This window comes from Rhamphochromis sp. 'chilingali', assembly GCF_963969265.1.
Source record: "Rhamphochromis sp. 'chilingali' genome assembly, chromosome: 22".
Classification (NCBI taxonomy): domain Eukaryota; kingdom Metazoa; phylum Chordata; class Actinopteri; order Cichliformes; family Cichlidae; genus Rhamphochromis; species Rhamphochromis sp. 'chilingali'.
Window position 1 is genome coordinate 11,115,923 of NC_137950.1, and position 26,259 is coordinate 11,142,181.

Below are 26,259 nucleotides of genomic sequence, written 5' to 3' on the forward strand. Positions count from 1 at the left end.
CAGTAAACCTTCTACGATTTATTCATGGTGCAAAACTTCCTTCGTCACTGTGACTGTACTAATTATTGTACAGCAGCGCCCTCTCCAGGCCAAAAGCAATATTATATCTAAAACCCACTGACAAAATACGTCACATTTCTATGGTGTTTTTCGCTAACAGTCCTGAGAATCAACAGCCCACAGCTTTCTAACTCACCAGCTGAGAACTTTGACCTGTGTAACACCTCTTGTGACGTCACCCTCCTCCACCACCACCACCCTTCCGCGCTGCCCCCCTCCCCCCCTCTTCGCCCCTAAAGGCACGGGGAAGTCTCTCGGTGTCCCAGTCAGTTCGTCCGCCGCCGGCTGCACGAGCGTTTCAGCTTGCTCGCGTGCAGTGTACAGACACGGAGCAGGATTCGCTGTGGGATTTATTACTCGGACCGAGACAACTCCTGGATTACCAAGTGTCTTTTTGTTCTCCGCTTTGTTGTTATTTTTTTAAATATAATATTTATATTGTGTGTATATATATTTTTATTTTTTTTATTTCATTTTTTTTAATTCTGAGATTAAGAAACAACCTGCCGTGATGGCTCGGGATCCGGAGCATGTGAGCAAGCTCACTGAAAGTACTTTTAAGGTGAGTGATGCATTCAACATTTAAGGAAATACCTGTTGTTGTTTTTTTGGGAGGGGTCGCTTTTTTAATGTAGTTCACTTCAGGTGTAATCAGAAATTTATAGTTCAGCGAGTCTGCTTTGTTGCTTTTCAACAGTGGCTGTAAACCACAGGTAAAGTACCATAAAATAATGAAGTGTTTCCCTTACCCTTTGTTACCTCTTGTTTCAAGGACCTGTTTTGTGAGGGGGTGGGAAAAAGAGAAACTGATCGAGCAACTGAAACTTTCTGTTGTTTACCAGGGGAAAAGAAAATTCAACAATGCCACTGCCACAGCAGGGACACTCCCTGTTATTAAATAATTTCGTAAATCACAGTGAACCACAGAAGTGTTAAAGCTTCTCACAGCTCAATCAATCTGCTGTGGCTTTATCAGAACATCTGAAATCACTGGAGCAATAATTTGAGTGTAATCTTGATTGGTTGTTCTTGGCTAATCTAATCAACATTATACTTCTACCTCTCAATGGTGATAAGCAGTGAGCCTTCACTGTCTATGACCTGAAGTAGAAATAGACAACAGTTTAGAGTAAAAGTTTAAGTACGACAGTTAGGTTGAATTTCGGTGCATTTTGAAGTGCCCTCTCTGGTTTGGGGAGCAGGGAAAAAGAGACTGAACTAGTCCTACCTGTAGTTTACAGTAGTTTACTGTTTTTCCTCTCAGCTGCCCCCCACTCATGTAAAGCCATACCTGCCCCCCTTCATTGTTCTATTGAGAGTGTGCCAGGGGAATAGAGGCAGGGGGTGAGCAGTGCTTGATTATTGGGAGATTACAAAAGAGGGAGGGGGAGATGGGTGGTTTGGTGAGAGTGATGAAGTTGGTGCTGCAAATAGCTGGGACTTTGTGTGGGACTTCGCTCTTTCGAGGGAGTTGCATGACATACGTGAGGGGTCAAGTTAAAGATTGAAAGTTTTATTGTTCTCACATGGAGATATTTATAGAGCAACTGCACAAACACTTGCTCTTGTTTTCATGGATTTCTCTTCTCCACCCACTCCCACAAAAATAGCCTTATGAGGGTTTTATTGTTAATGACGAGACCTTTCAAAAAGGGGAAAACAAGTCTTAAAGTTAAAGTTGTTTGTTTGCTTTTTCTTGCTTTTATTCACAATAATAAGACTCTGCTCTTTACCCCAGAATGTAATGGAGCAGTTCAACCCAGGCCTGAGGAACCTGGTCAACCTCGGAAAGAGCTATGAGAAATCAGTCACAGGTAAACACAGTTTTCACCCTCATGAGGGACAAAAGGGCATAAACCCGTAATGGTCCATAACCGCTACAATGAATTTTGGTGTACCTCAGCTGTTTTTACACTGGCAGCACTTTTAAATGGTCGAAGCAGAGCTATAAATGATCCTGGAAATCGTCTGGAGCTTAACAGTGTCTTGTCTGTCTGCCCGCACAGCAATGGCTCTTGCTGGAAAGGCTTATTTTGATGCAGTGTCAAAGATCGGAGAAACTGCTATCGTGTCTCCAGTCTCCAGAGAGCTCGGTGAGTATTATGCAAGTCTACTTTAAATCTATCTGCAATGTGGGAGCTCTCGAGAGGGTCTGTCTGATATCCATGCTAGAAATGTCTCTGCTGTGAGATCGAAGCTTTTAAAAAAATGTGACTCTAAACTTCCTCTTATGTTTAAATACAATTAAAGGAATAGTTGGAGATCGTGGAATAATTCTTTTATTAAAATTAATTTTAAGTTGATCTCTCTACATGAAAGTAAGAATATAGCCAGAAGCCATTAGCTTATTATAGACCTTGAAAACTAAACTAAACCAACAAAATCCACTTTGCTACCCCAAAGAACAATTCACAAATATTCTGTGTTACTAATGTGCAAAAACACCAATTTGTATCTTTACAGCAGGGTTATGTGCCTCGCTGTTGTCAACAATTAGTTTGTGAAAGACCATTTTGAAGCCTCAGTTTGAGTATTTTTACAGTCGCCATGAAAGACCTTGAAAGTGTGTACTCATACAGTAGAAACTAGCCGGAAAATGTCTGTTTAACAGATTATAATACCTGTACCCTGAATCATACCTTGTTCAGTTGTCCCTGTTAGGGTATTCATGTAAGTCGAGGAAGTCGAACACATTTTACATGGATCCCACTTTAATCTTAAGTGTTCTGGTAGTTTAACTGCACATTTAATCCCAGAGAGGACTTGATATATGCTAAAGAAGTGCGCGTCTCAGTTTTTCTACATGATACATACTATATAGGAGTAAATTGTAAGAAATGAATTACAAAACATTTTCTGGCAGCTCGTTGCCCAGATTGTGCTGTAATTAACAACAATTACTGTTAATGCGTTAATTCACAAAAAATGTCCTTTTTTATTTATGCATTTTACTGTGAACACATTGTAAAACATAAGGCCCAGGGCTGATTCTGGCCGCTGCTCAAAATGATAATTTTTCAAAATAAGCATTGTGCTCTATTAAATAAGACTTAAAATTAGTAACTGAGACCTTAAACACAGTAGTAAAGTGCGTAGTCATGTCATAAATCAAGTGCAAAGTAACTTCATTTTCTCATAAATCTATATACAAGCAAAGTTCTTTTTACCAACCAGACAAGTCGCCCCCTGGTGGCTAGAATGTAGGTTTAAAGTACTGTAGCAATGGATTGACTTTGCAGACTTGAAGTTTAACACTTGTGCTTTGATTAATATCAGTGTGACAGATTTATTTTTGTTAGCTTGGGAAAGGGCAAGCTAACAAGTATAGGCTTCCTGTTTTCCTCTTGATTACTCTATTTGTACTAGCTGTGCAAAAAAACCCCACAAACCCTACACCTGTACAAGTTGACAACATTTGATAAGAAACCACTTTGTTCCCAAACATTTTACATATATTTTCCACATGGTTGAAGTTTCTCTTGAAATGATGCTAAACTCTCTCACATCCTGCCAGTATTACGTGAGCTGGACACATATCAAAATGCTCTTTCCTGCAGTTTCAGCGTAATAGTGACACGTTCTGCTTGCATCACCCAATATGCAAGTTAAATATACAAGCATCTGAAAATAACAACGCTTCAACCCTGGAGGTGAGGTATTTAGCAGAAATTCATTATTATGTCCTGTCTATCTCTCACTCCAACTGAAGCACTTTCTCTTTTCAGCCTCCTCTGAGTCATCTCCAATTATTCTATTAGTGCTGAAATTTGGAGCCGACCCGCTTTGTTCAGGGGTGTGGGGGGGTCATATTGCAATTCATTAAGTTGCTTTTTGTATTCTGCTGCATCACTCTGTAACGCCGGGCTTTGCAGTTCGGCCTTTTTATGAATCAGAGTGATGTGACAGGAAATCAGAGCAGGGTAGTTAAAAGATGATGCTCTGTCAGTGTGTTGTTGGGGGTTTTTTTGTTGTTGTTTTATGTAAAGGACTATTGTGATGACAGTGGTTGTCTCCTGTGTTGTGATTTCTTCGCTGTTATTTCTGAACAAGTTTTCTTATTTTAAATCAAATCTGCTTTCCTTTAAGCCTTTATTAAGCTTTGATAAGATTTTAGACTAAAAATCAAAGAATTTTTAGAAGAAAATAAAAATTTCAGTGAAGGACAAAAGCAGTCGTGGTAAAACACAGAGATGAAGAATGCGTTTTAATGCTGAAGTAGACTCCCAGACAAGATTCTCAGACTTTTCTTGCTCAGTTTCTTTTTCTGAATTTTGAGGATAAAACTCATAAAATAAAAAATCAGAAAAAAGCATAGACTGAAAAAGAATAGTGCAGCCCATCTAGCTACAAAGTGGCAACGCACACAATGGAAATTTGTATTTTGACATTCTGACGAGGGCTGAAATGTTTTAATGTAATCGGAGACGTCTCATACTGCGCTGTTATGAAATGCTGCCCATGTTTGTTAAGGCGCTCTTGTCAGCGAACAATAGCAGTTTTCATTTCTTCATTTAACAATATGTTGGTGTTACGTAGCATTGTCTGAGCATACCAGAACCGCTGAAGTGAAACGGCTTTACGAGCACTAAATTCTACTTTCTTTCTTTTTTGTTCTCTTTCCTGTTGTGGAAAGTCACAGATGGGAGGACTCTGCGCTTTCTAGTCAAATCTAGCCTTATTGAAACAGACCCCTTCTGGTTAACAAATGCTCAAGAATAGAGTTTGTGCTACATGGTTTGTGTATTCTTCCTTTAGGTGCATTCGTCTGTATGTACTCCCATCACGTTATGTGACTTCAGTCATAAAAAAAATCAATTCGACTTTGAATAAGAATGAATGCAGAAATGGCAGGTGAAGTGTTGAACTCCAGGCTCCGTGGCCGTTCCTTCACCGCCTGGCGTAGACGACATGGTGGTGTGAATTCTCTCACCCACTGCAGCACGTAGAGTTGCAAACGTGCTGAACAAACAGACAGACAGGCAGATAGACAGAGGAGACCGTCTACCCACCGCTGATCCTCATCCTCATCCCCCTATCCCTCCATCTGCCTCTCCAAACGGTCTGAAAAAGACGATGCGAGTGTTTAATCTTTATTTACTCTAAGCAGCACGACTCTTCAGAATGAGGCACCTGATAGATTACTCTGCACTTCTCTGCTGCAGACACCTGTAAAGATCTTTTCTCTGTAGTCATAGATTGTGTTGTTTTTTTTTTTTTCTCTTCCTCCCTCAGTGAATGGCACAAAGCTTGTGCGTCACAGAGGTTAGCAGGTATTTGCTGAAAGCTACCCGAGGCTTTTACTTGGGGTGCTGCTCAATTTCTCAGATTCTTGCTGTGACGGATGTGAAAGTAATAAGAAAAGATTTTTTTCTTTCTTTTTGAAGAAACACTAAGTGCTCTCACTTTAGAGAGTGAGAATTCAGAGCTGGGAGTCTGAGTGTGTCCTGCTGATAGCTTTTGTAGCAGGTTTCTGCTTTTGAGAGGCACCATTTCTTCTGGAGGCTGGTTAATGTTATGGTGAATAAGACTTTCTGGCACTTCAAATATCTTTTTTTGTAGCTGTTTCAGAGGATGGCTTTAATCTTTAGACAAGCCTATGTAGTCAGTGTGCAATTAAGCGGTTTATTTTTACTAACAAGCAGAAATGATTCAGAAAAGTCAAAAATGTATCTTGTTTGGAAGAAATCCTGCCCCTCAAAAAAGAAAAAGAAAACACGTTGCAAACTTAGGCCTACAATATTCTGCAGTGTTGAACTTTAATGAGCAAAAATGTGTTTCTCCTTATCAAATGTATTTTTATGATGCACGTTTTAGCTGGAGTGATGGTTCAGCTTCTTTAAGTGTCTCAGAAAGGTATGCTGGTGAGTCAGCGTGCACTTTACCATGACCCTGGAACCTGATCAGCTTAAAAGGAGCAGTCATTTTAAGTCATTAGTAATACCTGTGTCTTTCCTTTGGTGACATACCAACATTTTTTTTTCTCCTGTGGAGAATCATCTGTGATGGCGTTTCTTTTTTGCCTGGCTTTTTCAGGTCAGCTGTGTTTTAAAAGCGCTGTTCTCAAAACAGTGGTGCTGTGATACATTATTTACGCCCATTTTGAAAAATCAAAATCATTGCCATCATGATTGTGAAGTAATAATGGAATAACAGAAAATTATAGAAGTTGAGGTAAAACAAAAGTTTAATATTTCTTGAGAAAATGTGTTTGTTTCGTTCTGGGGGTTTAGCAAAACGATTGATGTCCTCTTTTAATTCAAATGCTATAACTTGGAGGAAATGGTTGGGTATAGCATGACTAAATTTGTTGTGACCACGTGCAATGAACTTGCAATCTCATTGCAAATGGCTGATGAGTTGTGATAATTAGCATAGACTGACTGAGATTGGAGCGTCCTGTCTGTCTGTGTTTAAAAAATTAGACAGCACTTACTTGCAAACCTTTACCAGTCTGTGAGCGACTGCAGACAGTCCAAGTCAGACTGCAATTGTGTGGAGACAGGTTGCTTCATCCCAGGTAACCTGTGGAATCGCCTTGCCTTCAAAAGTGGTCCCCCAGAGACTCTCTGGCAATTTAGCTGACACAGGTACTAGCTGTTTGTCCCCAAGTGTAGAAATGTCCAGTTCAATCAGTGGATTTTTTTTTTTTTTTCCAATTTCTTCTTCCCTGGAGACAAGGAGGTTGCTGTCCTATTTTTATTCTAGTGTGACTGCGCCATTAATTTACAATACAGCAGCCGGAGATCGTTAACTTATTTAGTTTAAAGACTGTAAATGAGAACATTGCTAACACTGTCAAGAGGTTAAAAAAAATCTACCAGCCTACACCTCAAAATCACATTTGGACTACTTTTACATAACATTTTATTTGTGTTATCTTTCTTACTCTCATACAGAGATTGGCTAAGATGAGAAATTGAGGCTGAAAGTTCTTTACGTTTATTTGCAGACATGGTATATATCCTACTGTCTAACCATGGGCGTGATTGAACTAATGAATCATCCAAATTAAAGTCTTAAAACCTAATATCACAGTGTATGAGAAACTAAACAGCTGACATTGTGCTTGATATGAAACTTCAATTGTGTATACTGTACATATGATGATTGTTTTTATGTAACAACCTCAACTAACCTCATCTAACCTTTAGAAGTCCTTGAAGCTGGTGTTTAATTTAATCTATTAGGAAAATTGAGACTCATTGTGCTCGGGGTATTATTGGCTCTGGTATTAATAAATGATATTCTGTACTCTATGTGACGGCAAGTCATTGCTCTTTGTCAAGTCAACTTACACTGATATTTATTGTCCACAGACCAAGTAGATATTTATTCACTGTAACTACTCAAACCATTAAACAACATTCAACCAAAAAATGTTACTGTGGGTGATTGTTATTGAATAGAAACTTACAATCAACACCCAAAATTGCCTTATGTAAATGATGATGATGACTGAAAGATTCAATCCATAATGCACTCAGCAGATAAGCACCTTCATACGTGTGAACTTTGAAGAATTTTAGGGGAATCAGACTACGAAATATTTTAAGTACACAGGAGGAAGCAGTCAAACTCAGAACTGTTCCTGCTACTTGAGATCTCAGTGTGTGTTAAAGGAAAGGAAGAGATCTGGTCAGAAAGTGTGTGTGTGTGTGTGTGTGTGTGTGTGTGTGTGTGTGTGTGTGTGTGTGTAATCATCTAGAAATCAGGCTTCCATTAAAGAAATCTCTCACAAGTCGGCTGGAGAATATTTGTTTGATTTTATGCCGGAGGTTTTTTTTTTTTTTCTTTTTTTTTTGGAGGTGGGGTTGACAAAACTGCCTCACTTTAAGTGCCATTTGTTTAGTCATTCTGAAGCTTTTGATCTCTTAAAAAAAACAAACAAAGGATATTATAGTAATCAGTAAATGTTTGCCAAGCTATCATATCTGTATTTTCCTGAGAAGAAAAAATGTAAGCACATTTTCTATAATTTATTTTATTTGTAATGCAACTATTTGCTTTCTATTCATTACTTACTACTTTAAAAAATGTCTTCTTTGTTTCTGGCAAACCTTCAGCTGGCAGTGCCTAAAGAATCTACCTTGGTGGATTATGCCAACAACCAGCCGGCAGTGTGAAGGGAAATCACGTGAAACACTAGACGTACTTCATTTAATGTAGTCTACAGTTGCACTTTGTTCATGTAGTCATCTGGATGGATGAACTGCATATTGCGGTTCTCATTATCATCCTCGTTATCATTGATTACAGTGACATCATTATGTTGATATTAAGGGAGTAGCTCCTCCATGGCAACCCCCAAACACAATCCTTGTCCCACCTTCATTGCGATGTTTATAACTTGGATCCTGATTCACACAGGAGGCGGCCATGATTCACTGCAGACACTGCATGCTTGCTGGAACAAGCCCAGTGATGTGTCTCAGTGATCAAACCGCGTTGCGAGACGATGGCCGATGACTGGGGACACTTCCTGAGCTAGTTGATTGCTGTGTACACTCGTTGAATGGGTGAAACATTAGTTTGATCAAACTTTCAAACAAAGAGAGTCTTTGCTAGAAAAGTCAGTGCCGCTGTTTGCCATGCCAACATCACCTCATGTTCCTTATCTAACTCCACATAGGCGGGATTTTTTTATTTTTTTTTTTTATTTTTTGCTTTTTTGTTGGCACAGGCCATATCCGTCTCATAAAAGTCACCTGTCGACAGTGTCTAAGGCCTTGTCTACTCTGCCATGTATCAGCAGTTATTCAATAGTGCCAGTTGTGTGGAAACATGGTGCTGTTTGAAGTTTAACATAATCTCAAAGAAATGTCTCTTTAGGGGTTCATTTCAGCCTTTGCTTTGTTTTACAGCGCAGTTGGGTTATAGTTTTTCTTGCTTTGTTTAAGCTTCAGATCCTCCAAACAACATGTGTTTGATTAAAATCCAAAGGTCATTTAATGGCGTCGTAAGACACCTTATCTGTAATATACAGGCTAGAGTAAATTCTACATGGACTCAGCGGGTGTTGAATGAGGGGTTCGGCATTAATAATAGTGAATCACAGGTGTGAATCATGTGTGCTTTTTCCACAAGGATCTTTTCTCAAACTTGTATTAACCTGCAAAAAAAAAAAAAAAAAAAAAATGAACGTGGAGTTGTTCATTTGAAAAATTTGAGGGGAAGTTACACAGATATTCAGATGAACTGAAAAGCCCCGTTTTCTGTTAAAATTATGTAGTCAAAGACTTTTTTTTTTTCTTTACCTGCACTTAAAAAAAATGAAAAAATTACAGACGTCATACATTGTGCTGTTTTTCTTAACTCTGATTCAGCCATCAGTTGTTCATGCACCCTCTGATGACTTTCTGTAGCATTTATCCTCACTGAGGCAGGCTTTCACACCTTGTTCACCCCAAAGGTGAAACTTGCAGGTGTACAATGGCCTCTTTGAACCCCGCCGCCTCCCCCTCCTGGCCTTTCTCAGCCTCCCCCTTCCACCCCATGTGGTCTGTTGTTGAGGCTGTGCAAACAGCTCAACATCCAGTGGCCACCCCCCACCAACCCCCGGGTCGAAACACAAAGGCAGCATTTACCAGTACGTTCTGGTGACCTTCAGAGGGCAATGTTGTTGTAGCTGGATGCTGCCTGCTGGACACAGACGTACACTTATGTATCGTTACGTTTGTTTGCTCTGAGCTGGGGAGGGGGTGTCCATATAAAGAGGAATGTCAGGTGTTGGATCGAATGTATATGAGTAGGTGTTCAAAGGTGGAGTGTGCTGAACAGGGTGACTTATAGAGATTTTTTTGCTTTCACCTAAAAATGACAAAGTGAAACTGATGCTTGTGCTTTGTACACTTTCTTCACAAGGTGTTGAAATCCATGTAGGTCATTCACTTTTGCCCTTTTCCCTCATTGACTATCACATGTTCAGAAATGAGGTAGAGGGTGGGGGGTGAGGTGTGCTGTGCATGTTTTGCCGGTTTCACCAGAGCATTTTGCCCTGTAATAAACCTCGACTCTAGATTTCACCCAATTGTGATAGAGGTAGCAGTATAAACTGCTTAGCTATGATTGTCCCCTTCTGTTTACAGTATTGAGTCACTCCCATTGTTTCATGTCATATGCTGCTCGGTCTGTGCTTTAGCCTGTCTGTGAATGGAGACTGTTCTGTAATTGACTGCACAATACCAGAATGTTTCATAGGAGATTACTTATTGACAGCTGTTCAAATATTGAAACACGAGAGGTCATCTGTAAAATATGGACTGTAACAAATGTATGACAGGCTCGATGGATTTATACACAAAGTTTCTGAAAAAGTAATAACTGTTGATATTATGTTTTCGGATCTGTGCCTGCTGGTATCCAATGCTGTCTCCTACCCCTCATAAAGAAACAGGTTAAGATTCATGGTATTTAATATTTGAGGATTTGCTGCGCAAATTTTGATTAAATGATCGGCTATCTTCTTGTGTCCCTATAGTAAATGAAGTTAGAACCAGCAGTAAAAAATAAAAACAAGGTACTTTTTTGTGGGTGTAGAGCAAAATAATTCTGTCAAAGGGTGTTCTAACAATAAATCTCTGCCAGCAACTTTAAAGCTCAGTAAACCTTTTGTTAGTAAATCATTTTTAGAAATATGTACAAACCTTGTTTGGGACCAAGGATTGCATGTGGAACCCCACATGATACACAAATCAATGATTAGCTGTAATTACTGAAATACTAAATCTTCTCCTGAATTTTTCCTCAGGTGTGGTTCTGATGGAGATTGCAGAAGCCCAGAAGAAGGTCCATAATGACCTGGAAGATAACGTAAGTACCTTTTTAAAGAAGTCATATTTTTATAATTACTGTCAAGTCTCTCACATAGCATTTTTAAAATATGAGTATCAAAGACGGAGTCACAAAGTAAGGAAGTATTGCAGGGCAAAAACACAATATGTGCTGGCCTTATCCTGAGCAAGCTATTAATTACATTAATTACTAGCTAGAAGTATTTATGGTCACAAATGCTTATCTCTAAATGTTAGTGAACAAATGCAGAACTTTTTTTTTTCCCCCTCTGTACTCTCGCTATCACAAGCCTCTACAAACTTTTGAGTTTAAAATCGTTGTAAGCAAAAGTGTCAGAACTGCCGACAAAGTAGAAAAGCCACATGATTATTTTCCGGACCTGACGCCTTAGGGCAGGGGTGTCGAGCTCCAGGCCTCGAGGGCCGGTGTCCTGCAGGTTTTTGATATCACCCTGGATCAACACACCTGAATCAAATGATTAGTTCATTACCAGGCCTCTGGAGAACTTAAAGACATGTTGAGGAGGTAATTTAGCCTTTTAAATCAGCTGTGTTGGATCAAGGACACATCTAAAACCTGCAGGACACCGACCCTCGAGGCCTGAGAAGATGCAGCAGCAGATCTCAGAGAATGACTCGGCCTCTGTGTGGAAAGGTTTTAGGAATATCACCAACTACAAGCCTAAAACCCCCCACTCCACTGATGACTTGCTCTTGGCCAACACCCTCAACGACTTTTACTGCCGTTTTGACGAGCCATCAGGCAGCCTTCACACCTTCAACGGCCCCAACAATAGAGACACTTTGGACACTAATTCCCCCACCTCTCCCCCCTCCATAGAGCCATCACCACCTTCAAACACGTCACCTACAACACCCCCCTCCTCACCCCACACAAAAGAGGATTTCACACCACCTCCTCCCACCACAACTCTTCATATTCATGAAGTAGGTGTGAGGAAGCAGTTTAAGTCTGAATGCTCGAAAAGCTCCCGGCCCAGACGGTGTGTCTCCTGCCACCCTCAGACACTGTGCAAACGAGCTGGCCCCAGTGTTTTCTGGCATTTTCAACTCCTCACTGCAGGCATGCCATGTGCCTGCCTGCTTCAAGTCCTCTACCATAATCCCTGTCCCCAAGAAACCTAGGATCACTGGACTAAATGACTACAGACCCGTGGCTCTGACATCTGTGGTCATGAAGTCATTTGAGCGTCTGGTTCTCGCCTATCTCAAGACCCTCACGGCCCCCCTCCTGGACCCCCTGCAGTTTGCATATAGAGCCAACAGGTCTGTAGACGACGCCATCAACATGGCCCTACACTTCATCCTGCAGCATCTGGACTCCCCAGGAACCTACGCCAGGATCCTGTTTGTGGACTTCAGCTCTGCCTTCAACACCATCCTTCCAGACCATCTCCGAGACAAGCTTTCCCAGATGAATGTGCCTGATCCCATCTGCCGGTGGATCACTGACTTCCTGACGGACAGGAAGCAGCATGTGAGGCTGGGAAAGAATGTCTCGGACTCCCGGACCATCAGCACCGGCTCCCCTCAGGGCTGTGTTCTTTCTCCTCTGCTCTTCTCCCTGTACACCAACTGCTGCACCTCCACCCACCAGTCTGTCAAGCTAATCAAGTTTGCAGATGACACCACCGTTATTGGGCTCATCTCTGATGGGGATGAGTCTGCCTACAGGAGGGAGGTTGAACGTCTGGTGTCCTGGTGCAGCCACAACAACCTGGTGCTGAATGCCCAGAAGACAGTGGAGATTATTGTGGACTTCAGGAAGCACACAGCCCCACTCCCCCCCATCATCCTGACTGACACCCCCATCACCTCTGTGGACTCATTCCGCTTCCTGGGTACCACCATCACCCAGGACCTGAAGTGGGAGCCCACCATCACCTCCGTCATCAAGAAAGCCCAGCAGAGGATGTACTTCCTGAGGCAGCTGAAAAAATTCAACCTGCCAACACGGACGATGATGCAATTCTACACTGCAATCATCGAGTCCATCCTCACCTCCTCCATCACCGTGTGGTACGCTGGAGCCACTATCAGGGACAAACAGAGACTGCAGCGTGTTGTGCGCTCTGCTGAGAAGGTGATTGGCTGCAGACTCCCATCTCTGCAGGACCTGTACACCTCCAGGACACTGGGGCGTGCAGCTCGGATCTCAGCTGACCCGTCTCACCCTGGACACAGTCTGTTTGACCTGCTCCCCTCAGGCAGGAGGCTCCGGTCCATTCGCACCAGAACCTCTCGCCATAAGAACAGTTTCTTCCCCTCTGCTGTTGGACACATGAACAATAACCGTATGACTGTTCCCACCACTAACACATGACCCTACGCTGTGTTCACTGCATCATTCCATGTTTGGCACTGATCACCACCTGCACTCATGTATATATCTATCTACTTAGCACTTTTAATTCTTATTCTTATTTTTATTTTCATGTCTATTTAAGCTTAATTTATGACAGTATGTTTGCACTGAAGCACCGCAGCAATTTCCCAATGTTGTAAACCTGCTCAACATTTGGCAATAAAACCCTTTCTGATTCTGATTCTGATTCTGGAGTTTGACACTTGTGCCTTAGGGTAAAATGCTTCAGATACCTTGTGACAACATATAAACGGAAGACAAGTATTCCCAAATGAAATATGTCAACAACTGAAGCCATTATCAAATATTCCAGAAGATCAATCCATGCTTACTGTACACAACGAGTGATGTGACTGAACTGAACTGTAACTTTGATGTATGTATCAACAAATTCGTGATGTTTCCTATCTGCAGTTCAAGAGATTCCACAGAGATGTTATTATCGAGCTGGAGAAGAAGACAGAGATGGATGTCAAATACATGAACGTACGTGTCTCCATAGAGAAAACAGCGTTTTTCTGTCTCTAAGAGATAGGCATGGTGACCCTGACATCAACAAGTATTTTTAGATATCACATTTTGAACCCTTAATTTTAGCATTTTGATCATAACCAGTAGTTTGGAACACAGGGTAGACTGCTATGTTATCAGAAATGTGTACCAGAGTTTAAGCTTGGATGGTCTAGTAGTACAAATAACCACAGTGCAAGGCATATTTGTATATAATAACTGCATTACAAATCTTCCAAAATCATCAACACAGGTCGAGAGTTCAGTGGTTCTAATGATCTGAGGAGAAGCCCAGCAGGAAGCTACTAGCGACAAGCACCTGTCAAGAGGTCTACATGTACTTAATGTGGCCACACTCTAATAGTACACAACATTAAGCTTTTATTACAATTAAAGCTTTAGTTGGAAGTTAAAAAGAGCGGCTGGTATAAAAAGAATTTTATACCAGCCTTTTCATACCACATGTTGAGTTCTGTTGGAAAGATCACTTTTGGAGCCAACTAAATTGATTATTTCAGCAAATGCAGTTTTAGGCATTTCTACTTCTTCTTTTTTCCAGAAGTTTCCTCTTGCATACATCTTGTTTATGTAACTATATTTCATGGAAGCTAAGCGTCCCTAAGGGAAGCATTGATGATGGTTTAGTTCTTCTTGTTTGTGTAGTGAAATGCCTGTTTTCCTCCTGTTAAATGACTCCTGCAGGCCACCTTCAAGCGCTATCAGTCAGAGCACAAGGTGAAACAGGAATCCCTAGACCGTTCTCAGACAGACCTGAAGAAGCTCAGGAGGAAAAGCCAGGGAAAGCACTCATCCAAATATGACCTCAGAGAGAACGAGGTGAGCTTGAAACAAAACCAGCTCCAATCTTTCCTGAACATTAAAAGGCGACTGTGTGCTAATACTTTGGATGTTTTTTAAAGTATGTGGAGTTTGAATGCTGACACTCGGCTGGCTGTGAAGACTGGATGACTAGTATAACATTTATTTGACAGGGTAATGAATTGAGGCCAAGGCTTCTCGTGATAGGGATTAGTTTGCCTGTAATATTAGGGCAACTCATTGGAATGAAATTCCATGTTTGCTTTTCAGTTTTTTTTTTTTTTCTTTTGTATTACATAATAGCGCCACTGATGACAGGCGTTTGAGAAAGGACACCCTTGGTGTCTTCAAATGTTTTGACTTATGTGGGATAAAAGGGCATTTTAAAAACCTTTCATGTAGTAATAAAACTATCAAAGAAGTCGCCGTGGTCAAAGCTGCGTGCAGTTCACCTGTTTTTACATGGTGCACAATAGAACAATCATATGGCTTAAATGACTGTTTTCATAGAAGGTACACACACCCATTTTTTGTACAAAGGAAAGCATGCATACAGGCACAGATTCAAACCCTGTTGAGATTCAGGTTGTATTGGATGCAGCACATCTGATTGGTCTACTAATAAGTTTCATTCATTTAAACCACAAATGTAAGCAGTGATTAAATAAATACAATTCCATTTAGAAAAACCTACAAAAACAGTCAAAATACTGTTGTTTTAAATATCCAGTTATTACTGACTGATGGACTAGTTAATTTGATTAACTTTGAATGCACTCAGGTGTGTGTGGGTGTTGTGTTGGTATATAAATACTACCCCTCCATCATTCTTATCGTTGATTTGCATTCTGCTCAGAAAGTTTCCATCCTGTAAATATGTTTTCTTATGACAACAACAATCATTTCTGTGGCTTTTTAACCTTCAGTCCACTCTGGAAAAAGTGGACTGATATGCTTATTGTGCAACGTAGTGTGATGCATTTATCTAAGTACGGAAACTTAAAGTGGAGTCCACAGTAGTGTCTACAGGTATAAGCTATTTACATTTAAGTATTTGAAGATCCTTTTTAATAAAATGTTCACAACCAACACCAAAAGTGAAAATTATTAAAATGAATGTCAGTTCAAAGTCCACAGTAATCGAAGGCAAAGTAAGGAAAGTGTGTAGCTGAATATTCAAATATGCTCACTAAGGCTTTTATTATTATTGCTAGCATAATGCTTCATAGTTGGTACTGTACAGTGCTGTTCATCTGCATTGTATAAAGACAATGCTAATGCTAAACTGGATCTACAATGACAGCATGGCTTCATAGTAAAAGTAGAAGAGTCTGGGAACTTGCATGCCTGCAGTCCAGACCTAAAACTTGTGTATTATGAGATTCTTTAAGGAGTAAAAACAAAGAGCAAAAGAGATCTAAGTGTTCTAGGTTTGCTCTGTTGTGTTTTCCTGCTGCTAAACTCTGTATCAGTCCTCTGTTTATCTTTGCATTTGAATGGCACTGTTTAAAAGACACCCATACAATAAGCCGTGTTGTCTGGGTGGAGCTTGATAGCCTGATCCTGTTTCTCAAGCCAGGTTGAAACTGGGGCCTTTCTTTCCACAGAATGGACTTTTTCATTATCTGATAAAAATGACACCAGTGAGCTACATGCGAGATGAGTCTAACTGCCCAGCTTTCTAATAATGTGTAGGGCTTGAGTAAGGGGCCAGTAATGAGCTCAGCCCTGTCGGCCTGCTCTTCCACCTCACGTCTGGGCAATTTTAGTGGTGAAAATGGGAAATGAAGAGCTTTGATTCCGTGTCTGAGAGAGAGACACACATAGAGGGAATGAGACCAGACAGTAGGGGAGGGTCTTTGACAGAGCCCTTAGAGATAGGCTGCTTTACCATCACCATGACAACCTGGGGAAAATGAAAAAGATTGGGGGAGTAGGCGTTGAATAAAAAAGGGATGGAGTGAAGGTTGGGAAGTTTATTTTAAAGGGTTCAGTGTGCCTTGTGTCAGGGTCCAGCTGCCCGTGTGTGCGGCGTGACGCGTAGACTCAGTCTCAGGCTCTCTGTGGGGAAGGGGAAGACTGATTTGGTCTCCCGCTGAGCTAAGATTGATCCAGGGGCAGCAGGAGACTCAAATAAACTTGTCCCTAAGTGCAGGGACTTTGACTACAAAGCTCATTAGGAGCGTGATTTGTGCATCTAACCTGAGGACCCAAACAGCTTTTGCTCACAGGGAGCCATCAAGAGTCAGTTTTCCCAATCTTGGGTGTTAAAGCAACAAAAGTCCCCCGATCAGAGGCGTTGGCACCTGGTAGCAAAGAATTAAATAAAATAAAATAAACAGCAAGTATTTTGAATAGTCACCTTACTCCATTTAAAAGAGGATTTTATTTATGTTGCAATTATGGCCTGATACAGATGTGACTGAATATATGTGTATATATAAATGCAAAGTTTAAAAAAACAAAAGGGATAATGCATGTTAAAAAATTGCAAAAATACTTAATTAAATGGACCTATATTAATACTACAATAAATAAACTACAAATAGAATAAATTACATCAATATTAATGATAGTAATTAAGTTAATAGCTCCACCCACATGTGGTTAAACCCTTTTGTTTGTCATAATCTTTCTTCTGACATTTTTTGAACTGAGATAAAGATTATTTTGAACTGTGAATCATGCAAAGCTACTCTAATACAGCCAAACAAAACTATGGAGCTGAAAATTGGCTAAATAGATCCTCTTAACTATAAGCTCATCAATGCATTTAATGAACCCGATGAAGCACAGATTAAATTGTTGTTATTCACCCTATTCTGTAACCTCTTGTCCTGTGACCACCTTCTGCAGTACTTGCAGACTATCTCATCACGCCAGATGGACATGCAGAAGTTCATTGCTGACGGCTGCAGAGAGGCTTTGCTGGAAGAAAAGCGACGCTTCTGTTTCCTGGCGGACAAACACTGCATGTTCTCCGGTCAAATTAGCAACTTCTATGAGAACGTAAGCAAGGACTGAGATGAACATCCAGCACAGCCGCATCACACCTTCTATAATGGATCATTTAACTTGCTCTCATTCTCTGGTGCTTCCAGGCCAAAGAAATACTGTCGGTGAAGATCCCCACCTGGCAGGAAAAGTGCAGCGACATCACCAAGGTGCCAGACTCTGTGGTGAGCATGATAGAAGGGCTGTCCGTCGTTCCACAACAATCACCGCTGGTTGATCACTGTAACAGGGTTAGTTTGATTTTATTATTTGATTTGTAAGTGTGAAATCTGTAGATGTTAAGCATTCTTCTGTCATGTATTACCTTGTTCTATCACATATTCTCATCGTACCATGGGGGTAGTTTAGATTAAAACTGAGGATAGAGCATGCTGTAGTGCATAAGGAGAACAAAGCATTTGTAAAAGACTGGCCCTGCGGGGTTTTTATCTTCTCAAGTTGTTGTGTTGTAGTTTATCTTGTTAAAGTAATGAAATCTGTTGTATCAGATGAAAGCTGTTGTGTAAAGTAGTAAGACATGGGTGATTGTTATCAGCAGGAATTCTCAGATGTGTTGTTGCTGTTATGTGGTGTTAAGGTCCAGTGAGGCAACAGCTGTTTAGTGCTTCGCACTTCACTTTGTGACTGTTTGATTATAGCACTAAGGACCTGTTGAGATCTGAATAATGCCAATTCACTTTGTCATATTGATGCATCCGCTAATCAGTCTTTGTGATCTCTTCAGGTCAATGTGGACTCTGGCCCTCCTCCAGCACCACCCCTCAAAGCTCAGTTCAGCCCACTTGCCAACATGTTTAATCAAGAGCCCACATTTCCATTTAACTCCTCTTCAGACCACAGCTCAGGTAAAGTTGGCTTATGTGAACTGCATAAATAAATATATAATCTTTATTGGTGAAGACTAAATCAACTTTGTTATCTACATGATGTGTGATTTTTATTTTTTTTCTGTCTAAAATAGGCCAGACTCGCTCATATTTCCTGTATATGTGTAAAGGAAACATTCTCATGCCAGAGCTGTCCATTAAATAGCTGCAGAAACAGCTAGCCATCCCCCCAAATTAAAAAAAACAAAACAAAACTTCGTTTACAACGGTTCAACAGAAATCTGGCAAAGTCTCATTTCTAGTCTCTTCTGCCTCCAGATCAGGGCAGTATTGGAGATGGCAGCCTGTCGAGATCTACATCCCAGTCATCTGGTCTGAACGTGAGCAAGAAGTTCCGGGTTAGAACCATTTTCCCTCACACAGCAGGCAACAACGACACGCTCCTGAGCTTCGATGAAGGCGACATCATCACTCTGCTCATCCAGGACGAGAAGGACGGCTGGTTGTACGGAGAGCTGGAGAAGACGCAGCAGTGAGTCTTCATCTGCTTTTGTATTCAGGGCTGTGTTAACGGCTAAGAAAACCTGAGCTTAGTCTCCACAATCTCATTTAAAGTTACATTTTGTAATCTAGTTATCGTTCATTTTATTCACTCAATAGATTTGTTGTCTACAAATCCCAAATATCTCTAGTTGAATATTATTTTTATTTATTCCTTTATTTATTCATTTTTAGGCAATATCAAAACATTAAAGGTACAGTTTGTAAAATCTCACCATTAGATGTCAGTGAATTGCAGATTGCAGTCAACTGAATTCTGTTTTCTTGTCCCTACCAGTCAAGTGCATAATCTTAGCTACGGTGGGCGTTTTAGCGTTTTAAAAAAAATGTTAACTTGTTGGTACACCTAAGACAGGAATGATACTTCCATTACAAGAAAGACGTAGCAGTCGTGGCACACGGGTGGTTTTTTTTCCCCACATAACTCAGCTGACAGTACAAGTTTCTCTTTTGTGCTTTTGCTGCTTTGTCATGCTAGTACCACATGCCTCAAAATACAGAGTACGGTATGTCCGGTATGTTCAACACGACATTCGTAAAGCCTGATCTTAGCTCACTCACGTACACATGCAGAAAAATGGGTGCAAACATGCAAAAAAACCCAAAACAAAACAAACCAGGAGGCATCTTCTCATGTAGATTATACAACAACAACATTTTCCTTCCCCAAACACAAGGAAGGAAAATATTTTAGCTGGAACTTTTATAAATTCCAATGAAGTCAGACCTTTTTAGCAGCTGTGATTACATGTCACCTCCAGAGAAGGTGGAAAAATGTTCACAGGTGCTAAATGAAAGATCTCCCTGCTTTTTATTCCCTTAGACAAACATAGCACCTGTTAGCTTTGCATCCACTTGTACAAAGGATCAGGCTTGTTTATGTACAGCAGGCTGTGTTTGCATATGTGGCTGCAGCAGCATTACCCTCCTTCTGTGTATAATTACGTTCATATTCATCCTTGCCAGATCACTTAGGGCTCATCATGCAGGATTATGGAGTGCTTTCAGTTTGCGTTTGTCCCACTTTGAAAGAATTTACACGAGCCTTATCTGCTTGTTGTGCGTGGCATTAGGCGGCCTTTTTAATTTCAAGTGATTTTAATGCAGTCAATGGCTTTTTTTTTTTTTTTTCCTTTTCTTTTTTTCCCCCAAGAAGAGGCCGTGTTGGGAGAAATCAGTGCTTTCTGTTTCTTAGCAACAAATCCACTGCATTGGTCTGATAAGCCATCGTTTTCTCCAGACGTGACTTGGAGACAACTTTGGAGTCTTAGTGAACAAAATCTTCTATTCTGTGTCTGATGTTAGAATTTTATTCAAGTGTTTTGTCTGCTGCGGTGATTCTCTATCGTGATGGATTCCAGATGACTGCTAAGAAATTGCATGACTCGTTATGTAATTTTATTTTGACGTTTTTTTTAAAGATGAAACGATGTGCTTCTGTTCCCAGGCGGGGCTGGTTTCCCTCATCTTATTGTCGAACTTACACTGAGTCGGTGGTATCAAATAGGTAAGAGGTGTCAGAGCCAAGCATTGAATCAATAACTTTTTTTTTTATTTTTAAATTTCACAGCTGCTGTTGGATAACTGAAGCTTTATGTAATGTGTCTCAGTAGTAATCTAGGCACGCCGGTGCATCGTCTTAGTACGATTAGCCTGCCAGAGACTGAGGAGGAGGAGGACGAAACAGTGTTGCTGCCACCACCAGACTACAGCGACGACGCCCCCTCCCGCCCAGTCATCCTCTCAATGCCTTCGCCAGTAAACACGGTCAGTATCAGCACTCGATTAAGTAAACCACCTGTCATCAGCTGTATCAGGAGCATTTCCAGAGCGTGACCTGATATCTTTTTTTCCTCATGTTTTGATAATTCGGGTTGATATGACGTATCTTTAGGTGGCAATGCTTTGAAATAGTGCTGCAGTTAAGCAATTTGAGTTTTGTAGGTATTACCAAGAACACGTGCTCTAGAAGAAAACGGATAAACAACATGCCTTTACACTGGATGTTTTGCTGTAACACAACAAGCATGTATGGAATTTGTGCAATTTCACAAATGATTGATTTATTATGATGATCAGGGTTGTCATTTAGGGAAGCTGTTCAGTGAGTGTGCTACTCAGCATTTTTCTGAATCTGCTCTGTAGTTTTCCATTACATTGTAAAACAATAAGTATACTTTTTTTTCTGTGTATTTCACACTGCTTATAACAATCTTTCACATTATCATTTCTGCTCTTGGCTTTGTATGGCTGCAGCTATCCTTGATACGGTCTAATTCACACATCTCTTGGTGTGAGCACAGAAGCTGCTGTTAAAACCTTTTGCTTGTGAGAGGTAGCCAATTGCAGGAAAGCTAGCCAAGGGAAGCTAAAACAGCTTTATTGAAAAATGAGCATAATGTGTCTCCTTTAAGCGCTAATATTGTTATGCTGACATGCTGGGCATTTAAAAATATTTCATTTAAATTTTATTTTGAAAAAAGACCTATGCAAATGATCAAAGACCCCGCAGTGGCAAAAAACAGCCCCTTGAGATCATGATCTATCCAGCAAATTCAGTAATCATTTCCAGGTGCCTTGAAAGCTAGTGCAAGACCTGCCTTTGCCATTCAAGTCCATTCAAGCAGCGTCTCACTGAGCCACCTTTTAAAAACAGGGAGGTGATGTCGATTTCCAGTCCAATAAAAGTAGTCTGTTTGCACCAATCACGCCTTCCCTCAGGGCTTTTCTTTGATGGGCCTTGTTCCATCAGATACTAACATGCTGTTAAGTTTAATATTAGGCACCAACACAAAGAACAGCTAAGAGTGACTGTTGAAAGCTTGGAGCGAAAAGAGTAGCTGCTCGTCATCTTCAGCCCTCTTTGCTATTAGAAATAGGTCTGAGCTAACTGCAACCCCATATCTCACACATGCCCTCCCCTCTCTCTGTTGAGTTTTGACACCCAGTCTGTGAACAGAAAGGAGTTAGTCTGCTGAAAAATCCAGAATGCAGTACTTGTCAAAGGATTGTCAAATACGACATGGTATGCTGTTCAGAACAGCTGTGCCTCAAGCACAAGCAAGTTTTTAGTTACTGATTTCAGTCAGATTTAAAGAAAGGGGTTTTTTGGGGGGGTGGTTTTTGGTCAGCTGTGGTTCTCTCTTCCACTTTGGACCACTCTGAACCACATGTCAAACTCTAGGCTACTTGGAGATAAAGAAAAAGAACCACCAGAGTCATTGTGATTCACAAAAATGAATTTCTGCAAAGTTTGCATGGGAGTCTTGATATATTTAAGTCCTCAGCAAACATTGCACTTTGTAGAGACATTATAAAAGCTAATATCCTGCAGCTGCTCTGTAATGTGACATGCATTTCTCCCCGGCTGCTGCTCATTGGCGAAGTTTAATGGCTGAAGTTTGTGGAGTTAGTCATCATTTTAACACAAGGTTATTTCTTCCTGATGGGACACGTGCCCTTGCTGGGTCGTCACTCCACACATGCACCATAAATGCCATCATGCAGGCAGAACTTTTAAGTCGAACTGATCGCGTCTTATCAACAGCTCCTTAGTGCGCAGTCACCGGCTCCACGCCCTTGAAATGGCACAGCTAGAAGCACACCTGTGTTCTGTAAACAAGGTTCAAGGAAATGCGCTATATTTATTAAGACTATAGTTTCCACGAAGTATGTTTAATCTTCAGAGAAGTCACATTCAGTAGGGGCCTGTTTGTAATTTTGACAGATACAGGCATGACCACGGTACCTAGAAGAAAAGTGTAAAAAAAATCAGAGAGGAGAAAAAGGTGGTAAAATACTCCCAGACAGGTTTTGACTAGAGAAGAGTTACAGAGGGAAGCATAAAAGATGAGAGAGTACAGTCTCAATTTAATTTTGTGACTGTGCTGTGCTGCCTGACTGGAAATGAACTATCTGTTGAGCCAGCAGGCAAGCCCAGGCACACTTCTTTCTCATCACCTTCCTTTCTGTTCTGGACTGTCTGTACTGTCCTCTGAGTTTGCTGCGTCAGGGTTTCACTATGAAATATACGACAGTGGGGGAAATACCAGCTCAGCGTACCCCAAAATTTTACATCCTGTTTGAGAAAGTAGGAGCTACAAATTTACCACCAAAAAAGTGTTTATGTTCAGATCAGCCCTATCAGCTAGCTATCAGTTACAATAATAGAACCCCCTGGGTGTCCTGTGAATTGTGGGAGGTAGGACTTCTTCCAGCACATCCCAAAAACGATCAGTTCATTTGGGATCTGGGGCTTTTTGAGGTGGGGTTAGTTTGTGTTCCACTACAAAAGCAATTCAGGAGTGTCTCAAGGAACACATTGCCCTTCCTTCTTACCATATCCACTGCTAGGAAGTGCTGTTGCCATGGGGGTGTGTACATTGCCTGGTATGTGACAAAGGAAAAGCTGTGCATTATTCTAACAGTGCACAGTCACAATGGTCAGGGGTCACTTTACATCATAGTTGATCAGTGTGTGTTGGACACAATTATATTCTGTGCTGTTTGAGGGGGGGAATTGCAGGACACCTTTAAGCAAGGTTAGGGTGGGGTTTTTTTGTGACATAATCAGTTGAACTGGAGAAGAAATTCTGTTTTTTAACACAAATTTGATTGAGGTTTTCTCTTTGTGAAGCAAATCTGTGCTCATTTATTTGTGATTCATCTAATCAGAAGTAAAAGTTTGCTGAGAACTACAAAAAAGCCAGGATGTTTCAAACAATGAATGATGAATGTAATGCCTTCAAAGCCCGTCTGTGGCTTTAAGAACTGTCACATTTTTTTTTTGTTGACACCTGGTGTTTCCTGCTCTCTAGGGGAAAAGATGGGTAATGTCTGTTTCCTACAAAAAACGACAACAAAAAAGGCCTTCTCATACACATAATAAAATTATCTGCATGAGCTGATGTGACCTACCATGAAAAACAGAAACCACTGATGGTTCATTTTAAAACCTTTTGTCACGGGACATATTGTGAGACTACGGCAGCCCTCGGGGCATGCAGCTCAGAGATTTCTGCTCCTGAACCTCGTTGTTTTCCATGCTCACCTTTCACTCTGCTGGCAGTAAGATTATCACCAACCTAAGGTGAGAGAGGGTAAAAAAAAAAAAAGTGTTTCAATTGCCAGCCTTTCTAGATTGTCTAGATTACAGGTTCAGTGAGTTCTGAGTTTTGTGGTGTAATTATATGTCAAAGGAAGGCCGGGGGGGGGGGGGACAACTGTTGATGGGAAGTCTGATCAAACTAGTCCGACAACTAGTGCTTTCTTAATAGCTGGAGGCAGTTTTTGGAGATTGCAATGATGCCTGTTGAACTTTGTGTTGTTTCCATTTTGGTGACTTGAAGTTAAAGAGTCATTTCTTCTGCTTTTTCTTTAATAACAGGTTTCTTTAGTCAACGGGACTCCAAAGGCTCCTTTTCTTGCGTGAGTGACACAGCTGGCAGATTTTCACATATCCATATGACTAATTAAAAATCTATTTGACAATAACCTCATACATCTTTGTTCATTTTCTTTCCGCAGAGGAGGGAACCCCTTTGCCATGGTCAAGCTGAAGCCAACTGTCACAAATGACAGATCTGCACCACTCATCTAACTCTAAGCTTATTAGGGTGGTGGGGGGGGTTCTTCACCGCTGTTATGCCTTCAGGGGACTCTTGTACTGGAATCATACAACCCCCTCTGCGACACACTGACTATCTCCCCAACCCAACATCTCACTAGCCTGCATGCTAGTTTTTTTTTCCTCAGTACCAGCGCGTGTTTTATCATCAACAAAATGAACATTTAGACTTCCCTCTGATCCATATCGTTTTAGTAAAAGTAGCATTTAAATTGGTGAACGTGTTGCATTTCCTGTGGCTGCTTTGCAGTGAAAGCCGCCATGTGATCTGCAGTGCCATTAGAAAGTATTTGCTTTACGTTGTTTACCAGGAACTTAATATGACTGCTGATACTGAGCGGAGACAGAAAACTGTAAACAGTGAGGCTGTTATCAAAGTAATCAAATTGTACTGAATTGCAGTCATGCGTCTTTAAAGCAGTCCAGAGAAATCCACTAGAAGATTTTCCTCTGTCACTACCAGGAAAAAGTGCACATACACAGCTACTCCAAGTAAACAGGTTGAACGACCATTGCTTTTTACTCCTCAGTCGTAAAAGGCTGATGGGGTATTGTTGTCTACAAAATTGTTGTTACTGATATGCTATTTGGTAGATGAAGTCTTTGTTTTCATTTTGGAATGAACCAGTCTCTTTATTGCTTTGTAAGACACTCGGTCAGGCTTGTTTCAATGAAAAATGATGAGATCCAGATGTAAACCTTTGCTACCTGATACTGATGAAACAGACAAGCATACAGGTTGTCTTCCTGACTTGCCAAAATATCTGTATCTTTAGTTCTTTCTTTTTTTACTAGTTATTTTACTAGTTTTGTTTTTTTGTTTTTTTTAATTTGTCGAGGTATTTAGTTGTGAGAATGAAGGGAGAGTGATATTGGGAAAGAAGGGGTTTGTCATTGGATTAAAGGCAAAAACACTAAGTCACAGTTTTGAATGACAAAGGTATTTATATATAAAATAAGTTTGTATGAAATATTTAATAAATCTGTAAACAAAAGTCAGACACAGCAGTCACCACGCTCAGTCCAAGCCATGGATGCTACTTTCTTTTGTTGGTTTTTTTTTTTTTTTTTTTTTTGTTAGGCCTGACTGCTGCTTTTGCATATTAAATGGATAAGATGACCTTTTGATGAAGGGAATTATTTCACTCCTCATTGTTTGTTTCGTAGTTGTTATATGTAGCTTCTGTGCACAACACAGTTTATGCAAAATGAGAATGTACTTTAACGGCAATCATTTGAAATGTGCATAAGTAAAATAACTCATTGTTTGAAATATTCAAAGTGTTATTTTGTGAGGAAAATGACTTTTCCCCCCATGAATTAGCTTTTCTGAGTTCAGCTGTATGATGAGCAAGTGATTCATAAGACAGTTGATTGAATCGTATTAACTCACTGATGTAAGTGAACCCATCACACTGCCATAATGAAACATGCTTTTCTTCCGAGTACCTTGCCACTGTGTTGACCGATAGTCTTTTTTTTTTTTTTTTTTTCAATAAAACATAAAGCCTGAATGTTCATTTTCTGTTGTCTTCTCGCTAATTTAACTGTCTGTTAGCTGAAATGAAAGAAAGTGATTATAATCATAACTTAAGGACTGGAGTGAAAACAAGTGAAAAAGCAGCCAATGCCCAAAGAAAGACTGGAGAACTATTGCTCAATGAA

The 26,259-nt window shown here is 40.6% G+C and overlaps 1 protein-coding gene across 3 annotated transcripts; it reads left to right on the plus strand.

Annotated features, from left to right (window-relative positions):
• The first annotated feature begins 316 nt into the window (after window positions 1-316).
• On the plus strand, window positions 317-26,101 carry baiap2l1a (BAR/IMD domain containing adaptor protein 2 like 1a). 3 transcript variants are annotated; one of them, XM_080873289.1, is made up of 14 exons: window positions 317-622; window positions 1,799-1,874; window positions 2,067-2,153; window positions 10,808-10,869; window positions 13,651-13,722; window positions 14,449-14,583; window positions 17,422-17,574; window positions 17,667-17,810; window positions 18,305-18,425; window positions 18,726-18,939; window positions 20,416-20,475; window positions 20,579-20,735; window positions 24,355-24,395; window positions 24,495-26,101. In XM_080873289.1, exons 1-14 carry the CDS (start codon window positions 572-574, stop codon window positions 24,565-24,567), a joined length of 1,446 nt encoding a protein of 481 aa, XP_080729415.1. In that variant the 5' UTR covers window positions 317-571; the 3' UTR covers window positions 24,568-26,101. The 3 variants fall into 3 exon arrangements, with proteins under 3 accessions (XP_080729415.1, XP_080729416.1, XP_080729417.1); XM_080873290.1 differs by having other exon boundaries at window positions 20,582-20,735; XM_080873291.1 differs by having other exon boundaries at window positions 17,667-17,744.
• Window positions 26,102-26,259: the final 158 nt, after the last annotated feature.

Excerpts from the sequence above, each read along its gene's own strand:
- baiap2l1a (XM_080873289.1), top strand. The coding sequence starts at position 572 with ATGGCTCGGGATCCGGAGCATGTGAGCAAGCTCACTGAAAGTACTTTT. Across the intron at positions 10,870-13,650 it reads ATAATGACCTGGAAGATAAC|TTCAAGAGATTCCACAGAGA; the intron begins GTAAGTACCTTT and ends TCCTATCTGCAG. Across the intron at positions 18,940-20,415 it reads GAGCTGGAGAAGACGCAGCA|GCGGGGCTGGTTTCCCTCAT; the intron begins GTGAGTCTTCAT and ends TTCTGTTCCCAG.